This window comes from Cyprinus carpio, chromosome A13 (genome assembly GCF_018340385.1).
Source record: "Cyprinus carpio isolate SPL01 chromosome A13, ASM1834038v1, whole genome shotgun sequence".
NCBI lineage: Eukaryota > Metazoa > Chordata > Actinopteri > Cypriniformes > Cyprinidae > Cyprinus > Cyprinus carpio.
This window is the reverse complement of record NC_056584.1, coordinates 27,984,359-28,008,448: the sequence shown is the minus strand read 5'-3', so window position 1 is coordinate 28,008,448 and position 24,090 is coordinate 27,984,359. Positions and strand designations below refer to the sequence as shown.

The window sequence follows — 24,090 nt, the reverse complement described above, 5'->3', positions numbered from 1 at the left end:
TTTGTTAAAAAATATTATATTTCAGATGTCTCATTGTGACAGCTTTCACACACGATAGAAAAATTATACTTTAATAAGTCATCTTCTGAAAATGATCAGCGCAAGTTGTGACATTCTTCTCACATGACCTCATTTTTCTGGACTAATGTCAGAGCTGCTGCAAGTGTTTTAATTAGTAATATGCTAATTCATTGATTAACCGATAGGTCAGTATATGTGCATGCGTTTCAAATCTGAAGCCAATTAAAATATCAGAAAATGAAATGTGAAAAATGAAATGTTTTGTTAATAATGTAATATAATATTTATATTATTAATACTAATATTATATTTGTATTATAGTTTTTGTTATTATATTTGTTATAGTTGGTTTATTATTATGTTATTGTTTTATTACTGAAGCCAATTAAAATAGTGGTAAATAAAAGTAATAAAAAAGCAAATAAAAAAAACATTTTAAAAAGCAAAAAAGATACATAAATAAATGTTAAACATTATATAGCATAATTTGTTTTATTTTGTTTTTTTTTTTTTTACTATTAATTATTTATTTTTTTATTTTAAGCATAAATTAGTAAGGGTTTATGCTTTTTTTTTTTCGTTACTGGAAAACAAAACTAATGTTTTTTATAAATTAGTAAGGGTTTATGCTCTTTTTTTTCATTACTGGAAAACAAAAATAATGTTTTTTGCATCTGTTTATGCTCTTTTTTTTCATTACTGGAAAACAAAAATAATGTTTTTTGCATCACTCTTTCTCTTTAGTTTCAGTGATGGTCTAGTATAGTTTTTTAGTCGTTTTAATTGTAATTTTAAATTTTAGTAATTTAAAGTGTTTTTTTTTTGTCATTTTTATTAGTTCTTTTAAATAGTTTTTATTAATATTTTTTTGTAGGTTTTAGTTTATTTAGTTTTGGTTATTTTAGTACTTTGAGTTAAACTAAGCGAAAATGTTGCCTTGGCAACTAGCTGATTATTTATCTATTGTTTGTTTGTCTTTTTTATGATTTTGGTTTTAACTTAATAACCCTGATGTGATTATTCCTACAGTGCCTGTGTACAGCTGGGGGTTTGTCTTTGATTATTATTTATAATTATTTTGTAATGCTATTCACATTCATACATGATCACAGTTAGAGATGCATGACCTTCATTGTGTGTTTGTGTGTGTGTGTGTGTGTGTGTGTGTGTGTGTGTGTGTATGTGTGTGTGAATGACACAAGGGTCTCCTCATGCATGTAAAGCAGATCTGATCTAATGTCATGTTTGCTGGATTATCAATCACAAACAGGGCATTATACCAGATCTGCTTTACATGCACGATGCACATGCACAGGTAGACATCATATTTGTAGTGTGAGCGTGCATTTGTGTATTGATCGTAACGTTTGAACAGTTTATGATAAGAGCTTTTGCATTGCTTTATTTCTGTTGTGGTTCAGATCAGAAACTCAGTGTTTGCTCAATGCATTTCAAAGGTGCATGCGTGTATTCTTGCATTATTGTGACCTGATGAGTCTCTCTTCTGTGTGTCTGTATCTCAAACCTGAGTGTGTTTATTCCAGAGGAACTATATATATGTGAACATGAATTTGAGATTCATACTCTAGAAAGATATGGCTGGTGAATGTCTGGAAATAGTGAATAAATGGCTTAAATTTACAGGAAAAATCTTCTGTAATGATGCACTTGTTCAGTACACGATCTCACAATACATTACAATCACAATACTTTAAATAAAACCAAAATACTTTTAAATTACTACTTCTAAGCAGGATTAATATAGTTAACTACAACTAAGACCACAAAAACATCATCATCATTACTTGAAATATAATAAATGCAAGCTAAAATAAAATATAATAAGAAAATTAAAAAGTCAGATAGTTGAAGGCAACATTTCTCTTTTCATTTAGTGTAAGTAAAAACTAAAATAATAAACTCAATACAAAAATAATTAAACTGTAAAAAAATAAAAACTATAAAGATGTATTAAAAAAAAAGAGCTTCCAGGTTTACCATATTTACTGTATGTGCATTGTTATTTTAGTTTCATTGAGATATTATTATAGTTTTTGTTAATATTTTGCTATAGATTTGATTTTATATTATCTGGTTTCATGTTAATTTTACTTAGTTTTAGGCATTTTGTTGTGTGTTTTTGTCATTTTTATTAGTTGCTTTTTTTTTTTTTTTTTGTTTTGTTTTTGTAATTTTTTTTGCAAATTTTTATTTCAGTTTTAGTTATTTTAGTACATCAAATTAAACTAAATGAAAATTAGATATGTTACCATGGAAACTAAGTGAAATAAATTAAGTTTATGTTTTTTATATTTTATTTTGTGAAATTTTAACTAAAATTAAATTAAAAACAAAAGGTATATATTTTTGAAAATGATTTTTTTTTTTTTGTTTCTAGTTTTAGTTAACTATAATAACACTGATGCTGACCAATGTTTATATGTGAATAAAAGCCTAAATTAAATATGTCCGAAAATCATTTTTGGGTGAACTATACACACAAAACACATTGTTGTGATCCATGATTCATATTGTAGCATTTTTATATTACAATATATTGTTAGACCCCTATTAATCTTATTTTAAGTAAGTAAGTAAGTAAATAAATAAATACCTTTAACGCTATATTATTTTATATATTTTATTTTTTCTTTCTCCACCATTAGTTATGGCCAAGAACGGTCAGAATTAATTTTTTCATAACCATTTTCCACTTTATTTCAGACACTTGCATTTAAACTTTTCTAAAACGTCTAACTAAATTTAATTTCTCATTGTGTTCCTATAGCAAAAGCTATAATCAAATAATAAATAATTAAATGTCCACCTTCAATACAGTGCGAGTTGCTTTGAATAAAAGTTTCTGCAAATGCATAAATGTAAATATAAAGCCTTAATGAACCTTCAAGGAGTCAATTTCCAGAGAAAGTGTTGCTGGAGAAGTTTTGTTTTCTCCATTCTGAGCACTAACAGATTTACACTCCTATAACTCTGCTGCTGGCTGTAAAGATGAGGGTTTGTGTGTAAATCCTCTTGCTCTGTATTTACGGCTTGTGTTTTTGTGTCTCCTCAGGATCCTGAGCAACAATAAGATCTCGGCGCTGAAGAATAACTCTTTCCTCGGCCTGCGAGCTCTGGAGAGACTGTGAGTGCATCACCATTTCCATCTGATTGTAGTGCAGAGATGATATAACGGGGAGAATTGGCTGCCATCATGTAGAAACCATACATACTGTACACACATTTATGAAACGAGGCCCATCCATCAGCAGAAATATGTTTTTCCATATCTGATTATCGGGTGTTCAGGTCTGTGTTTCTGCAAACATACAGTACAGGTCAAAAGTTTGGAAACATTACTATTTTTAATGTTTTTGAAAGAAGTGTCTTCTGCTCATCAAGCCTGCATTTATTTGATCAAAAATACAGAAAAAAACAGTAATATTGTGAAATATTATTACAACTTAAAATAATAGTTTTTCTATTTGAATATACTTTAAAAAAATAATTTATTCCTGTGATGCAAAGCTGAATTTTCAGCATCATTACTCCAGCCTTCAGTGTCACATGTAACATCCAGTCTATCACATGATCATTTAGAAATCATTCTAATATTCTGATTTATTATGAGTGTTGGAAACAGTTCTGCTGTCTAATATATTTGATGAATAAAAGGTTAAAAAGAACTGCATTTATTCAAAAAAAAAAAAAATTTTAATAATATATATTCTAATAATATATTTTTCTTTACTATCACTTTTTTATCAATTTAACAAACACATCCTTGCTGAATAAAAGTATTGATTTTATTTAAAAAAAAGAAAGAAAAAAAAATTATTGACCCCAAGTTACTGACCAGTAGTGTATATTGTTATTACAAAATATTTATATTTTAAAAACATAGCTTCTTAGGGAAGATTTTTTTTTTTTTTTTATTCATCAAAGTATCCTAAAAAAGTATCACATGTTCTGAAAAAAAATATTAAGCAGCAGAACTGTTTCCGACTTTGATAATGAATCATCATATTAGAATGATATTCTAAAGGATCATGTGATAATGATCCTAAAAATTCAGCTTTGCATCACAGAAATAAATGATAATTTAAAGTATAATAAATTTAAAAACAATTAATTTTAAATTGTAATAATGTATCACAATATTACATTTTACATTTTTTTACTGTTTTTTCTGTATTTTTGATCAAATAAATGCAGGCTTGATGAGCAGAAGAAACTTCTTTCCAAAAACATTAAAAATAGTAATGTTTCCAAACTTTTGACCTGTACTGTACATCAGTATTATCCAGATCTGGACAAAAAAATAAAGAAATAAATAATACATTTTGATGCTGTTGACTTTATTTAAATAATTCATTTTGATTTAACACCGTTGTATCAGGTTTCTCGGTTGCATCATGTTAAACTGACTTTGGCTTAACTCAGTGTTTTTATTTTGATAGAACATGTTTCAATAAAGTATCCCAAAATAAGTTTTACACTTCCCAGCATGCTTTGCACAGGGTTGGAAAGGGGGAGAGAAAGTGTTGAAATAAAGTGTTATTTTATGCATTTTTGTGAGGAAACAGGAAGACTTGTTTATGTCTAATGTTCTATTATGTTGGCATTTTAAGCCTATAAAGAGACATTAAAAAATAAATAAATGAATGAATAAATAAATAAATAAATAATCTTATAATAATACAAATTTGTGATTTCTTTTTATTTTTTAAACTTGAATTTTATTTTTGATTTGTATGTTTGTATTCCTCAGGATGGTTTGGTAATGCATACTACAACATTTTAGCTGCATTTTAAAAACATTTTATTCTCTCATAACTTACAGTAAATTTGTTGCAATATTTTTGTTAAACAATAATTATAATGTCTATTTATGAATATATTATCATATTTGATACACACATTTCTAGGGCCTATAAATTATCAACATGATTATAATTTTGCTGATGGAGCTGTTGTACACAATATATTTCTGTCCTCTGATTGATAGTTATTATTATTATTATTATTATTTATTTTTTTTAATCAAGTAAAGTATTTTTGCTGTGAAATCTTTCATGATTTTATATCAATTTTAAATTGTTTATATTTTATATTGTTAGTAATAATTTAAGATAAACATTTACTGGGCTGAACCAGTTTGGGTTTTCTTGATTATGCATTTATAATTTTTTTTTTTGTGTTTTCTTGATTATGCATTGTCTATAGGTTTAATATCTGTAGGGTTTATTTGTGTGTTTCTCAATAATCACTGAATTGCAGCAATAAAAGCCATAAAAACCTGATGTATGAAATGCAATATTAAACAAAAAAACATGCAAACTATATATATTATATAATTTTTATGCATTAAGTTGGCATTTGTGTTTTTGTTGAGTATCTTATTTTATAGATATATAGATATATATACACATGCCTGAAAAAAAAAATATTGTTGATCTAAAGCTATATTCAATATTGCTAACTAAATTATTAATTTAATTTAATTTAATTTAATTTAATTTAATTTAATTTAATTTAATTTAATTTAATTTAATTTAATTTAATTTAATTTAATTTAATTTATTTTAATTTAATTTAATTTAATTTGTAAAAGCAACAGTTTTCTAGTAGGATAAGTATATTAAATATATTTTAAAGTAATAATAACATTTTAATATTAATAAAATAATGGCAACAGTTCTTCTGGTTGGATAAGTATGTTTAATATATTTATACATTACAATTAATATTAATGTCAATAATACTTAATAGCAACGGTTTTCTGGTGGGATGAGTATATGTAATATATTAAAGCAATATTAATATATTAATATTAATAATATATACAGTAGTAGCAACAGTTTTCTGGTGAAATGGGTATATTTAATTATAACTATATGAATATAATATATTGTTATTTATGTGATGATGCGATCACAAGCGGTGAGGGTTAAATACATGGAGAGACACGTCATCATTGCACCAAATATAGTTTATTTCACGGCAGCAGTGATTGTTTATTAATATAATATGTTTTGTGTGGGGGTTTTTGGTGTGTTTCTTATTGAGTTGAGTGATTTCAGCGATTGATTCGTCCTCCATCGTTAAGTTATTATAGTTCTTATAGTCGCGCCGTGTATTGAGCTGCTGATGGTTTGCGTTCAGTCAGAGTCAAAGCAAACCCAAATCATCAGAATCTGTTTCTGTGTCAGACGCGTTCAGACTGGATTTTGGTTTGGCTGTAGAATCTACATTTACAGCATTTGTCAAAGTTGCATATTAATAATATATAATAGCAACAGTTTTCCAGTGGGATCAGTAAGATTACTATATTAACATAATATGCATATTAAGTATATTTAACAACAACATTTTCCCGGGCTGATTTTTCCCCTTAATTATAGTAATTACATAAATTGATAGCAATAATAAAAATGTAATTTTAAATAAATTTTATTAATTTTTAATTAATATTTTTATGATTATTTTTTTAATTTAATAAATGAAATATATTTAATATATTTAAGTTAATTACCATATTAATATTAATAATATATAATAACAGTTTTCTGGTGAAATTAGTGTATTTAACATATTAAAGTTATATTCATATAATATATTATCATTTATATAATGATATATTCATATGAATAATTTATGATAGCAACACTGTTCCAGTGGGATCAGTATATTTAATATATTAACATAATATGAATATATTAATAGCAAAAAATATATAATAGCAACTGTTTTCCAGTGGGATCAGTATATTTACTATATTACCATAATATTAATATTAATAATATATAACAACAACAGTTTTCCAATGGGATAAATATATTGAATATATTAAAGTTAATTACCATATTAATATTAATAATATATAATAACAGTTTTCCGGTGAAATTAGTGTATTTAACATATTTAAGTTATATTAATTTAATATATTATAATTTATAGAATGATATATTAATAATTTATAATAGCAAAACTGTTCCAGTGGGATCAGTATATTTCATATATTAACGTAATTTTAATATATTAATAGCAAAAAAATATATAATAGCAACGGATAGCAACGGATCAGTATATTTACTATATTCCCATAATATTAATATTAATAATATATAACAACAACAGTTTTCCAATGGGATAAATATATTGAATATATTAAAGTTAATTACCATATTAATATTAATAATATATTATAACATTTTGACACATTTTTGCATGCATTTGATCGTTTAGATGCACACCTTAAGCTAAAAGTTGACTTTACTACATGAACACTAGGCTTGCAGCGGTACTTTTTGGTGTTTGGTCGTACATTGATTCCCGTGGCACTGTTAATTTGCTTTTTTATAGAAATAAAAATAATTTAGTTGAGCTGGAAAACGTAAGCTACAGTCCTAAACTGAAAGCGACTTTATTTAAATCACTTAATTGGGTCATTGGCAGGTTGTTAATTACTGAAAAGCACCCGGGTCAGTTTTTAAAGGTCAGTTTAATTAGTGCAGGGGCAGAGAAGATGAGGTTGATGATTAGATATATTATTTGAGTGTTTTTTTTTTTATTTATATTTAATGGATTTCATTTAATTTAATGACTAATTTCAATACAATTAAATTGATATTAACATTCCTGACCCACCAAAATGTGTTTTCTATTGGCTGATATATAGATATGATAGGCTGTTATTGTTTTTTTTTTTTATTTGTTTGGTCTGTTGCTTGGCTGATTTATTTATTTATTTTAATTTATACTAAATTAAATTGACAGCCAATATAAATAAATAAATTATAAATGAATGCATTTATAAATAAACAAATAAATATGTTTGAGTGAGTAAATAAATAAATAAATAAATAAATAAATATTCTGATGGTCATCTGTGTTAATTGATAATAAAATATATTAAATAGGCCATTCTTGCATTCTGTCTTTGCTTTTTCTTTTCTTTCTTTTTTTAATTGTTGGTCTGTTGCTGGGCTGATTTTTCCCCTTAATTACATAAGTTGACAGCAATAATAAAAATACATTTATTAATAAATAAATACAATTTAAATGAATATATTTATAACTAAATAAATAAATCTTCCAAATGGAATTAAATTTACAGCCACAATAAATAAGTAAATAAATAAGTAAATATTCTGCATTAATTGATAATAAAATATATTAAATAGGGCTGTCAAATGAGTAATCACGATTAATCACATCCAAAATAAAAGTTTTGTTTACATAATATATGTGTGTATACTGTGTATATTTAATGTATATAAAAACACACACATGCATGGTATATGTTAAGAATATGTTAAGCAATGTTATATATTAAATATATTTATATATAATATAAAATATAAGAATATAAATATATAAATGTATATACATGTAAATATTTTCTAAATATATAATTTATGTGTGTGTATTTATATATACATAATAAATATACCCTGTACACATACATATATTATGTAAACAAAACTTTTATTTTGGATGTGATTAATCGTGATTAATCATTTGACAGCCCTAATATTAAATAGGCCATTCTTGCATTCTGTCTCTGCTTTTTCTTTCTTACTTTATTGTTGGTCTGTTGCTGGGCTGATTTTTTGCCCTTAATTATACTAATTACATAAATTGACAGCAACAATAAAATAAAATAAAATAAAATAAATAAATAAATACATACATTTATAAATAAATAAATCTTCCAATTAAATTAAATTTCCTGACACAATTAATAAATAAATTATACAATTTTCTAAGTGTGATCTGCATTAATTCTAGAAGTTCCACAGCCGCTAGATGAATTTATGATGAAATCTCTAAAGTGAGTGACTGATTGATTGATTGAGTAATTTTAATTTAGTCAAACCACAAAATGCACCAGGATACACACTGTATTATATTTCCTCAGCAAATAAATCCTCGTTTTCGGGGCTTTGCCAGCGTTTCTTAGCGCTCTCAGCATGTTGACTTTAGCTATCAGAGCTCATGCCTGAATTTAATTAGAAATGTCAACAGCAGAGAACTGCTGGACTGCGATCACATGTAATGTTGTACGTCCTGTCGGCGTTCATCGAGTTATATATATCAGAGGTCATCAGTCCAGCTCGGAGTGTCTTCATAATGACTGCCTCGTTACTGGAGGAACGCTTTCAGACGATGATGTCACAGCGGATGCATAGGTGACCTTTTTACACCAGTTTAGCTTCCCGTCCCAACTCAAAACAGCAGCTACAGCCGAGTGTGTGTTCCTGTTTTTCTCTGAATAGCATCATTATTTACTGTCATAATTTGGCTGATGAGAACTGGCCCGGTTTGTAGGACACATCACCGTCATTACCGGTCATAACAGCCCATTTACTGCTTGTGCCCTTATTTCTTTACACTCCAAAAGGAAATCTTTATTGTTCATCTTAGAAAACTGCATGCACATATGAATTTTGTCTGGTCATTTTATTCTTTGTTTCTGATGTAATTGTGGGTTTCTGAGCTATAGGATGGTTTGGACAGCAACTCAGATCGTCTGATTTCAGGAGAAATGTTTGAGTCCATTTAGTGTATCTAAGAGAAACCGCTGACATATTAATGTGAACATTTTTAAAGGAGAGCCAAATTAATAAAACACCATTTTTATGATCTCTTCTGCTCATCAAGGCTGCATTTGTTCAGTCAAAAATACAGTATACATTTTTAAATATTATTATATTTTAAAACAGCTGTTTTCTATGTGAATCTCTGTTAAAGTGTAATTTATTTCTGTGATGTGCAGCTGTATTTTCAGCATCATTACTCCAGTCTTCAGTGTCACATGATCTTCAGAAATCATTCTAATATGATGATTTGCTGCTCAAGAAACATTTCTGATTATTATCAATGTTGAAAACAGTTGTGCTGCACAATATTCTTTGTTGTGGAAACTGTGATGCATTTTATTTTTCATACATTTGCATATTTTATAAATAAAAATATATGTAAAAATAAGAAGACGCCAAATTTAATTTTCATTTCAACATGAGGGTTAAATATGGCTTTGCATTATGATTAACACAGATGCATATGCAACACATTAAATTCCTATGTATGCATTTATGAAAGATGGCATGCAAACTCTTTTTCTCCAAGCTCTGGAAACAAGTGGGATGAACGGAAAAGTTTAATGGCGCTGAACAGAAGTGTTTCTGGAGTCACACACCATTAGAGCCGGACAGAAGACATTTATCAGCAGTAATGACCGTCACACTTGAGCCTTAAATATTTCACATTAACCACATTTAATCAATCCAGAAACCCTGAGAACTGTGATTTATAACCAGCTTGAGTGATGTGAATACATATTAAAGGCAGTTTTGTTGCTCGTGGCTTTGCAAACAGTCAAACAGGAGAGCAGAAGCGTCCGATCTTCCAAGAAAGATGGATTATGAAAGGCCAGAAGTCTGTCTCGTGACAGTTTTCCTGCTGATTCTGAAGGTCTGCAGATGTTTTGTGTTTGACTCCGTCCTCCTTCAGATTCCTGTCACTCCCTTCGGACACGGGAAACACAGAGACACAATTTCAGGAAGTTTGTTTTGGCCTCAGTGGAAAGCCATATTATGATGCTGCGTCATGTATTTTTAGTGCACTTAGTCTGAGACGCTCGGTCTGAGCTGAACGCACTGAGGTTTGTGTTTTGTGCTGGTTGTGAGGCTGGTTTTGAAAATGAATTAAAAAAAAAAAAAAAGTCATTGTGACTTTTTCCTCACAATTCTGACCTTTGTCTTGCAATAAATTAGTCAGAATTTTGAGATTTAAACTCACCATTGTGAGAGAAAAAGTCCAAACTTGGAGAAAAACAATTTAGCAAATTATTTTTTTTATCTTTTTTACTTCACTACAAAGTTGAAATTGTGAGATATAAACTCAAAAGTGAAAAAAAAAAAAAAAAAAAAGAAAAACTCAGTTTTTTTTTTTTTATTTGTTTTTTTTTTTTTTTTGCAGAAACTTTTTTTCCATAGATTTGATGAGTTTCATTGGAGTTTGGATATAACTTATAGGTTATAGATCAAACCTCTCTCTTTTTGTAACAATATTGATCATTTGTTGCACAAATATTACTGAAATGGGAATTTTATATACTAACTTGAAAAAAATATATAACACAAATTTATTCATTAAAAAGATTAATAAAGTTTTGAGTGGGTAAGAATTTTTTTTAATGTTTTTGATAAAAAATATTTGATTAAAAATAGTGAAATATTATTACAATTTAAAATAAGTGTTTTCTATGTGAATATACAGTAAAACTGTAATTTATTCCTTTGACGCAGTGCTGTATTTTCAGCATCATTACTCCAGTCTTCAGTGTCACATGATCTTCAGAAATCATTCTAATATGATGATTTGCTGCTCAAGAAACATTTCTGATTATTATCAATGTTGGAAACAGTTGTGCTGCACAATATTTCTGTGGAAAAAGTGATACATTTTATTTTTCAGGATTCACAGATGAATAGAGAGTTCAAAAGAACAGCATTTATTTGAAATAGAAATCTTTTGTAACATAAAAAGTCACTTTTGATCAATTTAATGCATCTTTGACCAGTAAAAGTATTAATTTGCATTTATTTGAAATAGAAAAATATTTTAACATCTTACTGCCCGAGATGTTTATTCATTGATCTGCCTTTAACATGTTGAATGCTCACAGATGGACTGTTTTTCATCCCTCTCTCACATCTGTTGTGTCTTCAGGGATCTCAGCAGTAATCTCATCAGCAGAATCACCCCGGGTGCCTTTCACGGCCTGACGGCTCTGAGGAGACTGTACGTATGATTATACCTAATAAATACCTAACCCCACAATCAGCATGTTTACTAGGTGCTACAGTGCCTCTAGAAATATTTCTACATCTAGAATCTCTTAAAACATGACGAAGTTACCTCAAACTGGTGTTGCTCAAAGATGATTTGTCACAGCCTCAGTGCTCCGCTGCAAATCAGTTCCGGTCCTTGATTCTGATTGGCTGAGCCGCGTTCGAAACTGTTGTAAATTACTCTACAAACACACACCTTTGTTTACTTCTGTGTGTTGCTCGGCAACCACTTTGTTGCAACCTGATTCTGAGGAACTACATTGTTTGGTGGAAGAATACTGTTTTTATTAATATCATTACACTTTATTTGTTCGGTTTCACTATGTATATGGAATAACCGTTTTATAAAAGTGCCTAACAAGCTGTTATAAATTCACTGTAAACCATGGCTTCTTGGGGCTTATTTCTTTAGTAAATAGAAACCAAAAATGGACATTTTGACACCACTTTATAGTAAATTTAACAGCAGAAGCAGCAAAAACTGAAAAAGCATGCAGTGTTTTTAAACTTCTGCATCGGAGCACACATCTTTATGCAGAACTCTTGAGAATCAGAGCTGCAGCCGATCTGAAAGTTCGTTTTTCAGTGAAGAGGCTTTTATCTTCTCGACATGCAGACGCTGGAGCCTCGCAGACGTTTAATGTGACACTGATTGCTGGATTTGAGCGGCTGATTGTGGATGTGCGTGTGCCAGGCTGCTGGATGCGTGTATAATTTAAGCGGCAGGTCTCAGCGCTAATTTAAGAGCTCCCAACCCATGATTACAGCGCTGAACCGAACCGAACCGAACCGCTCCCACTGCACCGCAGCAGCGCATGTTTCTCATTACAGCGCTCACACACACACCTGCACGTCCAAACACACACACAGACGGGACATTACGCTTCTCGCCGGCCTCTTGAATGCATGGTTTGTTCATAAGTTCAGCGCTGTGGTCAGCAGACGGCCGATTATACGCTGGTTGCGGGTTCAGAGTCTGAATGAATGAGGAGTAATTGGAGAGCCACTAAGATTAGAGTCCAGCTCCTAAAGCACTTCGCTCATATTTTCCTCGAACAACTCTGAACGATGAAATGCAGCTGATAAAAGTAGCCGATTCAGCTATGGATGCCGATCCAGAAACCGGGTTGATCTTTCATCGCTGGAGTGATTTAATGGAGATTTTTTACACTCTCTTGTGTAAAAATAAACAGAAATGAGTCAGATAACAGTCAGATCAATTGGTCTTGGAAGCAGTGCTGTTATGGAAAACTAAAACTCTTAAAAAAATTGTTTTTTGTTAATTGAAATAAAGCTGGAATAAAATTTAAGTATTAGATAAAAAACAAACTAAAAAAAAAAACTAAAAAAAAAAACTTAAAATTTGGAATTGGGAAAAAAAACTATTTAAAAAAAAAAACATACTGTGTGTGTGTGTGTGTGTGTGTGTCTGTTTGTTTCGGTGTGTCTGGTGTGTGTGTGTGTGTGTGTGTGTGTGTGTGTTTGTTGTGTCTGTATGTGTGTGTGTGTTGTGTGTGTGTATGTCTGTGTATGTGTGTGTGTCTGTGTGTGTATGCATCTGCGTCTGTGTGTGTGTGTGTGTGTGTGTGTGTGTGTGCATGTGTGTGTTCTGCGTCTGTGGTGTGTGTGTGTGTGTTGTGTTTGTGTGTGTGTCTGTGTGTGTGTGCATCCGCGTGTGTATGTGTGTTGTATGCATATCTGTCTGTATGGTCTGTCTCTGTTGTCTGTCTGTCTGTCTGTGTGTGTGTGTGTGTGTGTGTGTGGGTCTTGTGTGTGTGTGTGTGTGTGTGTGTCTGTCTGTGTGTGTGTGTGTGCTTGTGTGTTGTTTATGTGTGTGTGTCTGTATGCATCTGCGTCTGTGTGTGGTGTGTGTGTGTGGGTGTGTGTGTGTGTGTGTCTGTCTGGGTCTGTCTGTAGTGTGTGTGTGTTGTGTGTGTGTGTTGTGTGTGGTCTGTCTGTCCCTGTGTGTGTGTGGTGTGTGTGTGTTGTGGTGTGTGTGTGTCTGTGTGTCTTGTTGTGTAGTGCATCTGCGGTGTGTGTGTGTGTGTGTGTGTGCATCTGTGTGTGTGTGGTGTGGTGTGTGTGTGTGTGTGTGTGTGTGTGTGTGTGTGTGTGTGTGTGTGTGTTTGCGCAGGGATCTTTCCAACAACAGGATTGGCTGTTTCTCTGCTGATATGTTTCTTGACCTCAGCCGTCTCTCCAAACTGTGAGTCTGTATTGAACACCTGCTCTAGCTGTGTTTTAATGTCACTGGGATAGGTTTGTGCATAACGTCTGTGTGTCTTTCAGGAATTTATCTGGGAATATCTTTTCCACGCTGCCGGAGGGTTTGTTCACACACGTCCCGTCTCTCAGAGCGCTGTGAGATTTCTGCACTGATTTCTGCTGTTTAAATGGGTGGTTATGAAAGTAACACGTTTTGTCTGAGCGTCAGTAACTCGGTGCTTGTTTGTGCTTAATCTCTCAAACTTTGATAAACGGTGGCCACATTTGTCCTCTACAAATAAAATTCACTTGGATGTGTGCTACACAATCACAGATTATGTGAGTTGATGTCAAACACAAAGAGATCCGTTGTTACAACCTACACCTTCTGTGGATAGATGAGAACAATGAGAGGCAGTTTGCTGAAATAATAAAACTAGAACTGAAATAAATACAAGCGATGTTGAAAAATATATAAAAAATGGCAAAAATCACATAACAAAATTACAATAACTTAAATTACTAAACTGTAGTATTTTGTTAATATTTGAATTTCATTTTATATTTTATGTTTTTGCTTTAATTTTAATTAGTTTTAGAAATTTTGATGGATTTGTTAATATTTTGTTTTGTTGATTTTTTTTTTGGTAAATTGAATTTTATATTTTATTTTTTTTTTGATTTTTTTTTTTTTTTATTTTTTTTTGGTTTTGTATTTTATTTTTGTATTTTTTTTTATTTTTTATTTAGTTTTTTTTTTAGTTAGATTTGATGGTTTTATTTTGTTTTTTTTTGTTATTTTTTGTTTATTTTTTTTATTTTTATTTTTTATTTTTTAGTTTTTTTTAGTTTAAAAAAAAATGATGGTAAATAATAATTTGATTTTTTTATGTTTTCAGTTTAATTTTAGTTAGTTTAAAAATTTTTGATGGTTTTGTTAATATTTTTTGTTTTTTTTTTTTTATTTTTTTTAATTTTTTTTGATTTTGGTCTGTTTTCACTTTAATTTTAGATAAAGTTTTACTCATTTTGGTGTTTTTAACTATTAAGTTTGTCAGAATCGCAAGTAATTTATTATATTTATTTTGTTTAACTTCATCCGAACAGTTTTTGTTCTCTGTCAGTCCAGTCAAAGTAATGCAGGGGAACTAGATGGATGCTAGTATTCATTACCAGTTTTGTTCTCTGTCAGTCCAGTCAAAGTAATGCAGGGGAACTAGATGGATGCTAGTATTCATTACCAGAATAAAAGTAAATCAGGGCACGTGGGCACACACAGATCTATTGTTCGGACGTCAGCGCTGCGCTGGTGTGTAGGGCGTGGATCAGATCTCAAGCGTGACCCGGTGGGGTGGGAATGAATCCGTGTGCGTCTTGTAATTTCCGGGACTCGTCTTCTGGACTGCCAAGTCTCTTCTATCTGTCGCGTTCAGGAGCAGAGCTGACCTGCGGTAAGACTTCAACTGATGTTCACCAGCCATAAAATCATGTCAAAACATTAAACAGAGAGCCCTTTTCTTACTTGGGGTATTAAGGCAAGGGAGGAAGAAATCAGGAAAGAGAATTATGTACCACTGATGATGTGGTATTTGCATGTCGTTATCCCACTAAGATCAATCAAAGGAAATCAGGGTGAGGGCAAAAACACCAATTCTGTTTTATTTTCATTTGTTGTAATCTGGTGTTGAATAAAGGAAATTTTGTTATTATGAATCATATGTTTGATGGTGTTTCTAATCTGATTGAATGAGTTTTGTTGTGTTTTGATGTGTTATCCACTCAGATTCAATAAAGTGTTTTTTAATAAGAACAGCCATTGTTTAATATAGAATGTAGATTTTTTTTTAGTCTAACAATAAAAATAATAAAATATTTGGTTTACTATATATAATAGTATATTACATATTATATTTAAATTCCCAATGTATGAAACGTACAGAATATTGCATATGTGTTTCCCTCAGTATAAGCCCCCAGTATGTTCAAAGGTTGTGGGTGGCCATAGAAATGATTGAATACATAATTTTAAGTGTTCTCTATGTCTGTACCGGATACGACGTTCTCTAGCGCCATGCATTTTATAATTTTTTTTTCTGTTTTGTTTTCTCGTTATAACGACTTAATTTTCTTTTCTCGTTTATTCTCGACATAACGAAGTTCGTTTGTGCCTCGTGTATCACGACTTAATTTTCTTCGTTTTCTCCGACATAAACGCAGTCGTATTTCTCGTTTTAAAAACGCACTTAATTTTCTCTTAAGAAGTTTCACAAACTTTTTTGTTTGGGGCGCCAGCAGGTGGCCTATAGACCTGAATGATACCTGATGGCGGTGTTGTATACGATCCACTTTACTGTACAGCGGACCTTCCCTCGTGCTCGCTATAATTTGTGCAGTTCTGTTTTATTACTGACCTTAAATCATAAAGTGTTAAATGCTGAGATCAATATGATATTTTGTTGTATTAAGTTCCTGCTAGATGCATGAGCTTTCACCAAGCTTTATGTTTCATCAATATCTGCTTTATGCAACACCACAGGTTGGGGACATCACTGTAATTCTGTTTGACACCAATGTAATCGTATATTTGTGCTTCTTTTAGGCTATGATTAATTTAAATTTAATTTTAATTTGAAATTTTACAACTTTAATGATTAGGTAGTAATAAGCGAGATGTTCTGTTTATCTACAGTAGACGGATTTAAAACGATGTAGCTGTGATGTGACTTCTTTTCCTATTACTAATCCTTTATTGTTAACCATATGAGATGAGAAATGTATGCTGTATTATGTAAAATCCATTTAGCGAAATTTACTTCAGTAGTTTGTTCTCGGTAATGTTTTTGTGAATGCAGTTTTTTTTTCATACACACACACCATACATTTACCCGTACATTTGACATGAACGCTCATTTTCAACACCATAAGCAGAAGCTTGTACCACATGAGATCTGCCAACCTAATGGACTACTACAAATTACAAATTCATATAATTTTATTTCAGTATAAAGGGAAATTAAAAAAGTGATTTTATTCCCATCACTCTAATGTGAACCGGTTTGCCATTTACAACATGTTATTACAACAACAAAACCAAACGTTTCGTTTTGTACTGTTCTCTGGAAAAAATCAACAGTGACATTGTTTATAATACAGAATTGTCAGACAGTCTTTTACGTTGCTACTATAGTCTCCAGAGTAAAACGCGCCTGCATGGCTGGTCTAAATCAGATGACTGTCAAATCCTTGGAGTTTCGGTACATTTTTAGCAACAGTACATATGTCGTTATATTGTAGACAACTATTTTTATGTCTACGCAAAATTTGCTGAAATATATGCTACAGACGAACCCTGCAAAAGAGGCCAACAGATTCGTGTTATTCATGAGTATTTAGTTCTTTCTATACACCGTAAACTTCAGGGTCGTTATAAACGAGAAAACAAACTTGTTCGTTATGTCGAGATTAAATGGTCGTCCATAACGAAGAACTTTTCGTTATGTTCGAGATAACGAACAATGTATTGTCGTTATACCATATGGGCCGTCAGTCAAAAAAAATCTCCTTGTGATGATGAAACCGCTTAAAGTTCCGTAACGCTTTGGGTATTGTGTGTGGAGTTTTATCTCCAAATACAGCAAAAATTAATTTTTTTTTATAGCTTGTTGAAATTTGCCACTTTTTTAGTGTATAAGCCAAATGCGTTGGCCAAAATGGGCTATTAATGTGTATGTCCCCTTTAAATGAAAATGAGCTGGTGCTCCTGCCTCCCTTCTCAGAAGAGGGCGGAGCTTCAACGGGCTCATACTGGTGTTAAGGTTTAGGTGTTGATGTTTGTGTTTACTGATCCTCACATTGCTTCCAAACGCAATTTTTAACTACCACATTCCTGTTTACGATCATTCTGGTAGCACGTGAAGGCAGCATTAGTGAAAACAGGCAGAGACAATGGTAGCTTTAGCAACATTAGCCTTACAGAGAGCTAAGAAGCTCATTCGGAAAACAAACTATGATGCGTGAGGCTTACTTTGTCTGGAGTCTGGACGTTTGCGCACAAAGCATTGGTACCAATCCCTCTTTCAGAAGCAATCTTTGCTCAGCTCCAGCGACGAACTGATCCTCGTTTGTCTGGCGTAAAATGTTAGCACAAATGTATAGGACTTTTCTGTATTTTTTTTTTTTTTTTCGGGGACATTTCCTTTGAAAATTAAATTTAACCACCATGTCCTCAGCAGTCTATGGAGACTCCTATATCCGTCGGTGCATCCTAACACATGACACTTTTAATGACCAACACACAACACTTTTAACAGCTCTTTGGCGCTGACATTGTACCTCCAGTGGCGGAACGATGAGTATATATATGGGTTGTGTGTTGGGTATAAGTGAGTGTTGTGTGGGCAGGACTTTCACCGTGTATGAGGCCATAGTCTGGAACTGCTCGTGTGGAGAGACTGTTTATGATTTTTGTGGGATTATAAAACAATGAGTGAGTGGATTTTTACCATTACAGGCTGGTTGTTTTTACACACTGCGGCCACACAACTGTGTTCAAACACCTAATAAAAGAGATTTTTGCATTCTATGGCACCTTTAATATGAGCTTGTTAAAGCTGCATGTATAATTATGACAAATGAAATGCTGTTCAAAATGTGTTCAAATAGTGATGATTTTATGGAAGTTTATGGAACTTAATATGACAGCGTTTTAGGATTAGTAACACTAAATAGGATTTTGATATTTTCTGAAGTAAGTGTGAGTGTTGTTTCACTATGAAAAACTTTAACTTAGATCAATTAATGTGAATTTTTTTTTTGTTTTTTTAGTTATGTTTTTTAAGTTTTTTTGAATTACTTATTATAAAAGTGATGCTGTTCAAAATCATTTAGTTAAGTGTTTAGTTTTGGTTGAATTACTTAGGAGTCTGTTTTTCAGACGGCCCGCTGGAGCTCCCCGTCCTGCAGCTCATCCCGACTCAGCGGCAGCTGGTGTTCCCCGGGGACCGTCTGCCCCTGCAGTGCACTGCCTCATACCTCGACCCGTCCGTCAGACTGTCCTGGAGCCACGAACAGCGTCCTGTCCACACGCTGGAAGACAGAGGGCTGTACGTGGAGGACAGCATCATTCACGACTGCTGCCTCATTACCAGGTGAGAGGGACATGATCGTATTCATAGCCACTTTCTTTAGCCTTTTTTTGCTAATCTGTGGCAAATTACATGCTGCGCGTCTCTGCGTGACAAACTGTAGTGGTGTTTCTGAATGGGTTGCCAGGTATGCATATAAAAATCAGCGCAATTGTGTCGAAACAAACAGCAGCAACTTTGCAATGCTGTTATTGTCGTTGAATGAATCGGTTGATGAATGAATCAATAACAGTTGCTTTTTTCTGTCTGTTTCGGAATAAGTCGGTTAAGCGAATTAATTGGTTGAGTGAATGAATAAATTGTTTTTATGTGATTTTGGTTTTTTTGGTCTGTTTCGGAATGAATCTGTTGAGTGAATGAATCAATGCAATCACTGAATCAATAACTGAATCATTTTCATAGTGAAGGCAAACTCATTCATAAAGGCAACCTCTTTTTTTTGCGGTCTGTTTTGGAATTTTGTTTTGTTTTCCAATACAGATATCTGAACATCCTTAAATCAAGAGATGCAAACTGAACAAGTGAAGTCTTGTTTTCTGAGAACTTGAACAAAATGAAATCAAGTTAATATATTTATAGACCATGGACTTGGCAACACTGTCAGTATTGTTGAATGAACTGGATGAGTGAATGAATCAATGACTCATTCATAAAGGGAGTCGCTTTTTTCTCGGTGTGTTCCAAACGGGATATATCGCCCTCCGAAGGTCACTTCGGAGTGAAAACAATCATGGCCGCCATATTGAAGGGTCGTTCCAAACCGAAGTGCTCAAAACTGGCCACTTCAAGGGCCCTTGCGGAATGAAGGATTTTACGAAGGGTACAACTGATGGACACTTCGGGCTCCCATGATTCCTTTTGCGCAGATTCTTTGCATGACGACGGCGTGTGGGCACGTGATGATGACGCAGAAGGGCACTTCAAGTTGTTTGGTCCCCTACACCCTTCAACCCTTCAAAGCTCTCACTCCGAAGGGTAAACCCTTTGAAGGGATTAGGGCATAGGGATGAGCCCTTCCGAATGGAACGCAGGGTCAGTCTGTTTTGGAATGAATTGATTATGTGAATGAATCAAACAAATTGGTTGGGTGAATGAATCAATGATTCATTCATAAAGGCAGCCGTTTTTTTCGGTCTGTTTCGGAATGAATCTGTTGTATGTTGATTGATTGAATCAAACAAATTGTTTGTTTGTATGGGCAGCCGTTTTTTTCGGTCTGTTTCGGAATGAATCTGTTGAGTGAATGAATCGAATGAATTGTTTAAGTGAATTAATCAATGACTCATTCATAAAGGCAGTTGCTTTTTTCTGTCTGTTTCGGAATGAATCGGTTGAGTGAATGAATCAGTGATTGACTCATAAAAGACACACTTGTTTAATTTTTTAATTGGTTTGTCTGGAAAACAATACTCAGGAAGAACATGACTTTTTGCAGTGTGATCAAATGATTTGTAAAATTATATATACAGTACATGCTATATTGTTAGAGAGAGGCAAAGAGTGTGTATTATGTTGTTATATTGATAATCTGGTGATGAAAAGCATATATTGGTTGACCACTAATTTTGAATATGTTTCTAGGTGGTTGCTAGGGTTTTTGTGTGGTTGCTAGGTGTTTTCTTCATGTCTGGTGTGCAAAGAGTCCTGCACCCTATTGTGGGTACAGTAATAGTTAAGAATCAGCTATTTTAAATATGCTTCAATGACGGTTACGGTCTGGTACTTTTGGCATGAAGTGGAAAAATATGATTTCAGCAGTGACCTTTTCAAATGAAATAACTAAAATCCTGAAATGCTTATGCCGTTTATTAAAAATGGAGCGCACAAATCTTTACCTTTACCTTGTGTGATCAGTGCCCTTGATAGAGATCTCAAAGGACATGAGTGAATTGCGCTGGCCAGGTTCCAGCGGCTCCATGCGTCCCTGCAGAGGTTTGGCTTGCATATGTGAACAGTCATTTAGAGTTCGGCAGGTTTAGCGCGCTTAACGAAACATATGCTGCATGGTAATTAGGGCGATAATGCACCACATGCCGACTCTCAAGCACTTCACAGACCACCGTGCCTCTTCCTCAGGCTCTCTCCATTTCCCAACACACGCACACACACACAGACACACACACACACACACACACACACACACACACACACACGCACACACACACAGACACAGTTACAGCAGGAGTGAGTCAGTTTGTGTGAAAGTGAACCATGTGGCGGTTAATTACTTCAACTAGCTCTCACCATGCAGAAACGTCTGAGCATAAATATTGATGAAGTGCCGACAGAAATATGTTTCTCAGTGTCAACAAGCAGTTTTCTGCACAGGCCGGAGCGCTGGTGTTTCCTCAGCTTCACACCAGCGCTAATTTCCCTTCGTTAGTAAAGTCGTGTGATTATTAGTATGCAGGGGAGACACTGACTCATTCAGCCGTCATATGAATCATCTGCTCTGTAGTCCTGCCTCGTTCTCTCCTGACTAAATTCCCTTTCGGATTTCACTCATAATCTCAGGACTAGCTGAGCGAGTCGTATCTGAAGTTTGATTAGAAAGTGATCTGAAGCAGATAGATTAGTTAAACACTACTCTACATTTATTTTAATGCTGTGTAATAGCCTCACTGGATATAAAATCATTTTGCTAGAGCTACTCTTACTAAATATACTATATATGGAAGCATTACTTTTCAAATGCAATATGCAAAATACAAATATTACATGTAAAATTTGTGTATTTGATTTTATATTTCCCATAGCCATTTGTGTGACATCTGGTGCAAAATTGTAAATTCAAACGTAATAAATTAATTTTCAGTTCCTTCGCTAGAATTAACATTTAAATTAAATATACAGCCGAATGCATTCTAATTAGAAAAATGCATTTGCAGAAATGGAGGAATATTTTATTTGTTAATGCAATAAGGGTGGCAAGATGATTTTTTAAAATGCCCTTTTCCTTAAATGCATTTACTCTCACAATTAAGTAATATTTGTATTGAAATTATATTTGCATGCTGCAGAATGAATGTATGTGGACTTAAAAATGCGTTCTGAGGTGATTGCATTAACATGTTCACCTGTCATTGCCACTTTACATATTATAATGACATTTTGCATATTGCATTTAAAATCTAATTGACCTAGCTATATAAATTATGTAGTTGAATTACATTTAAATTTTCCATGCATTTGGATTATAATTTTTTAAACTAATATACTTGTGACGTGGTGCATATTTGTCAGCCATACTCAAATTAAACCGGTCAGATTTCTACACTCAATAAATCATGGCATAGCTGCTTATTAACTATGTGTATCTGTTTGATTTTATTTAAAGAATCACAATTTCAAAATGCACTTATTCAAATTGCTTTGTATCAGCATAAATCTGTTCATTACGAAAACAATTAAATGCATTAAAAAGTATGAACATGGTTCAAATATGACTCGCTACGGAGCAAGCAATATTCAGTTAAAATGTATGAGATTCAAACAAACTGGATTTACTGATGATAAATATATTAACCTGGTTATTGTGTATTTAAAGCACATTCAGTTAAATAGCACTATTACAGTAATCAGACCCGTTTCATTTCTGCATGACTGACAAACATGCATCACAATAAGATTATTTTATGTTACAACAGTACAATCCAAATGCACAGATGTATATGCAATTCAAATACATAAATCTCATATATAGGCCTAAATATTGTTTTTCCCATATGCAAATGTAATATTTACACATAATATGACATATATTGTCATGTGAAGTAAAAACATTTTTTTTTTTTTATGTAAGTTTTATTTTTACACATAATATGACTTATATTTTTTATGAAATTGTTAAGTTTTTGGTAAAATTTTTTTTAAAATTTATTTATATTTATTAAATCTTTATAAAAATACATAAATCTCAAAATCTCATCAATCTTAAAAATTCTCACTATTAACAAAACATTAACTACAAAAAAACTTTACTAACAACAACATGAAAACAAAACATAAACATACTGATTTCTTGTATATATGTTGTTTTGATAAACTTGCATATATAAATAAAATATATATTGTTGACATAAAAAAAAAATTATGTCAATATTATTAACATATGTACATATACAAAGTTTACTATGGAGATTATATATATGCTATAAACTTATATCTTCATCTAGCCAGAGAGTGTACATATGTGAAAAATTATATATGGCCTCATAGGTAACATAAATGGCAATATGAATCTATATATAGAGCAATATACTGTGTCATATTATATATTAAATTTCTGTATGGTGAGTGTAGAAACATGTAAAACAGTTCTTAAAGTGATCGAGGACTCACGGTTCGTTCTGTGCTGTATTTGCTCTTGTGATATGTTTGATTGACAGCTGTCACAGTGTGTCAGGTGAATATGAGGACACACTGGACTGCTTGTCATGTGCTCAGACTCTAGTTCCTCCTCTCTATTTTCTGTCGCTCATTCCAAGAGTCGTTCCTGCAGGCTCGTGATGGATTTCTTGACATTCTTCTGATTAGGCCGCTCAATTAATCGCCGTTCTCTCCTTGTACATACAAACGGTGCTGCTCTACTTTACGAGTGGAACATATACGGTAATGTTGCTCTTGGCAGCGTGGAGATTCTCTGGTGAGAGAGACAGGAACAGCCCCGTCTGACTCCACCGGCCAACTAAAACACACACACACACACACACACACACACACACACACACACACACACACACACACACACACACAGCTGATGGATTGAGTTAGTGCGGTAGATCCTACAGGACGCTGTACTATAGTAAAAATATACAGCCTCCATTATGTTCTGCTCTACACTGCTATTAAAGTGTCAA

At 32.3% G+C, this 24,090-nt stretch overlaps 1 protein-coding gene across 1 annotated transcript in view; it reads left to right on the top strand.

Moving 5' to 3' along the window:
• The window catches only part of LOC109070296, a 110,761-nt gene that overhangs the window by 13,116 nt on the left and 73,555 nt on the right, over nucleotides 1-24,090 (top strand). The window contains 6 exon segments of the mRNA XM_042769619.1: nucleotides 3,095-3,166; nucleotides 11,761-11,832; nucleotides 14,017-14,088; nucleotides 14,172-14,243; nucleotides 15,700-15,719; nucleotides 19,021-19,234. Of these exon segments, the coding sequence (XP_042625553.1) occupies nucleotides 3,095-3,166; nucleotides 11,761-11,832; nucleotides 14,017-14,088; nucleotides 14,172-14,243; nucleotides 15,700-15,719; nucleotides 19,021-19,234 (522 nt within the window).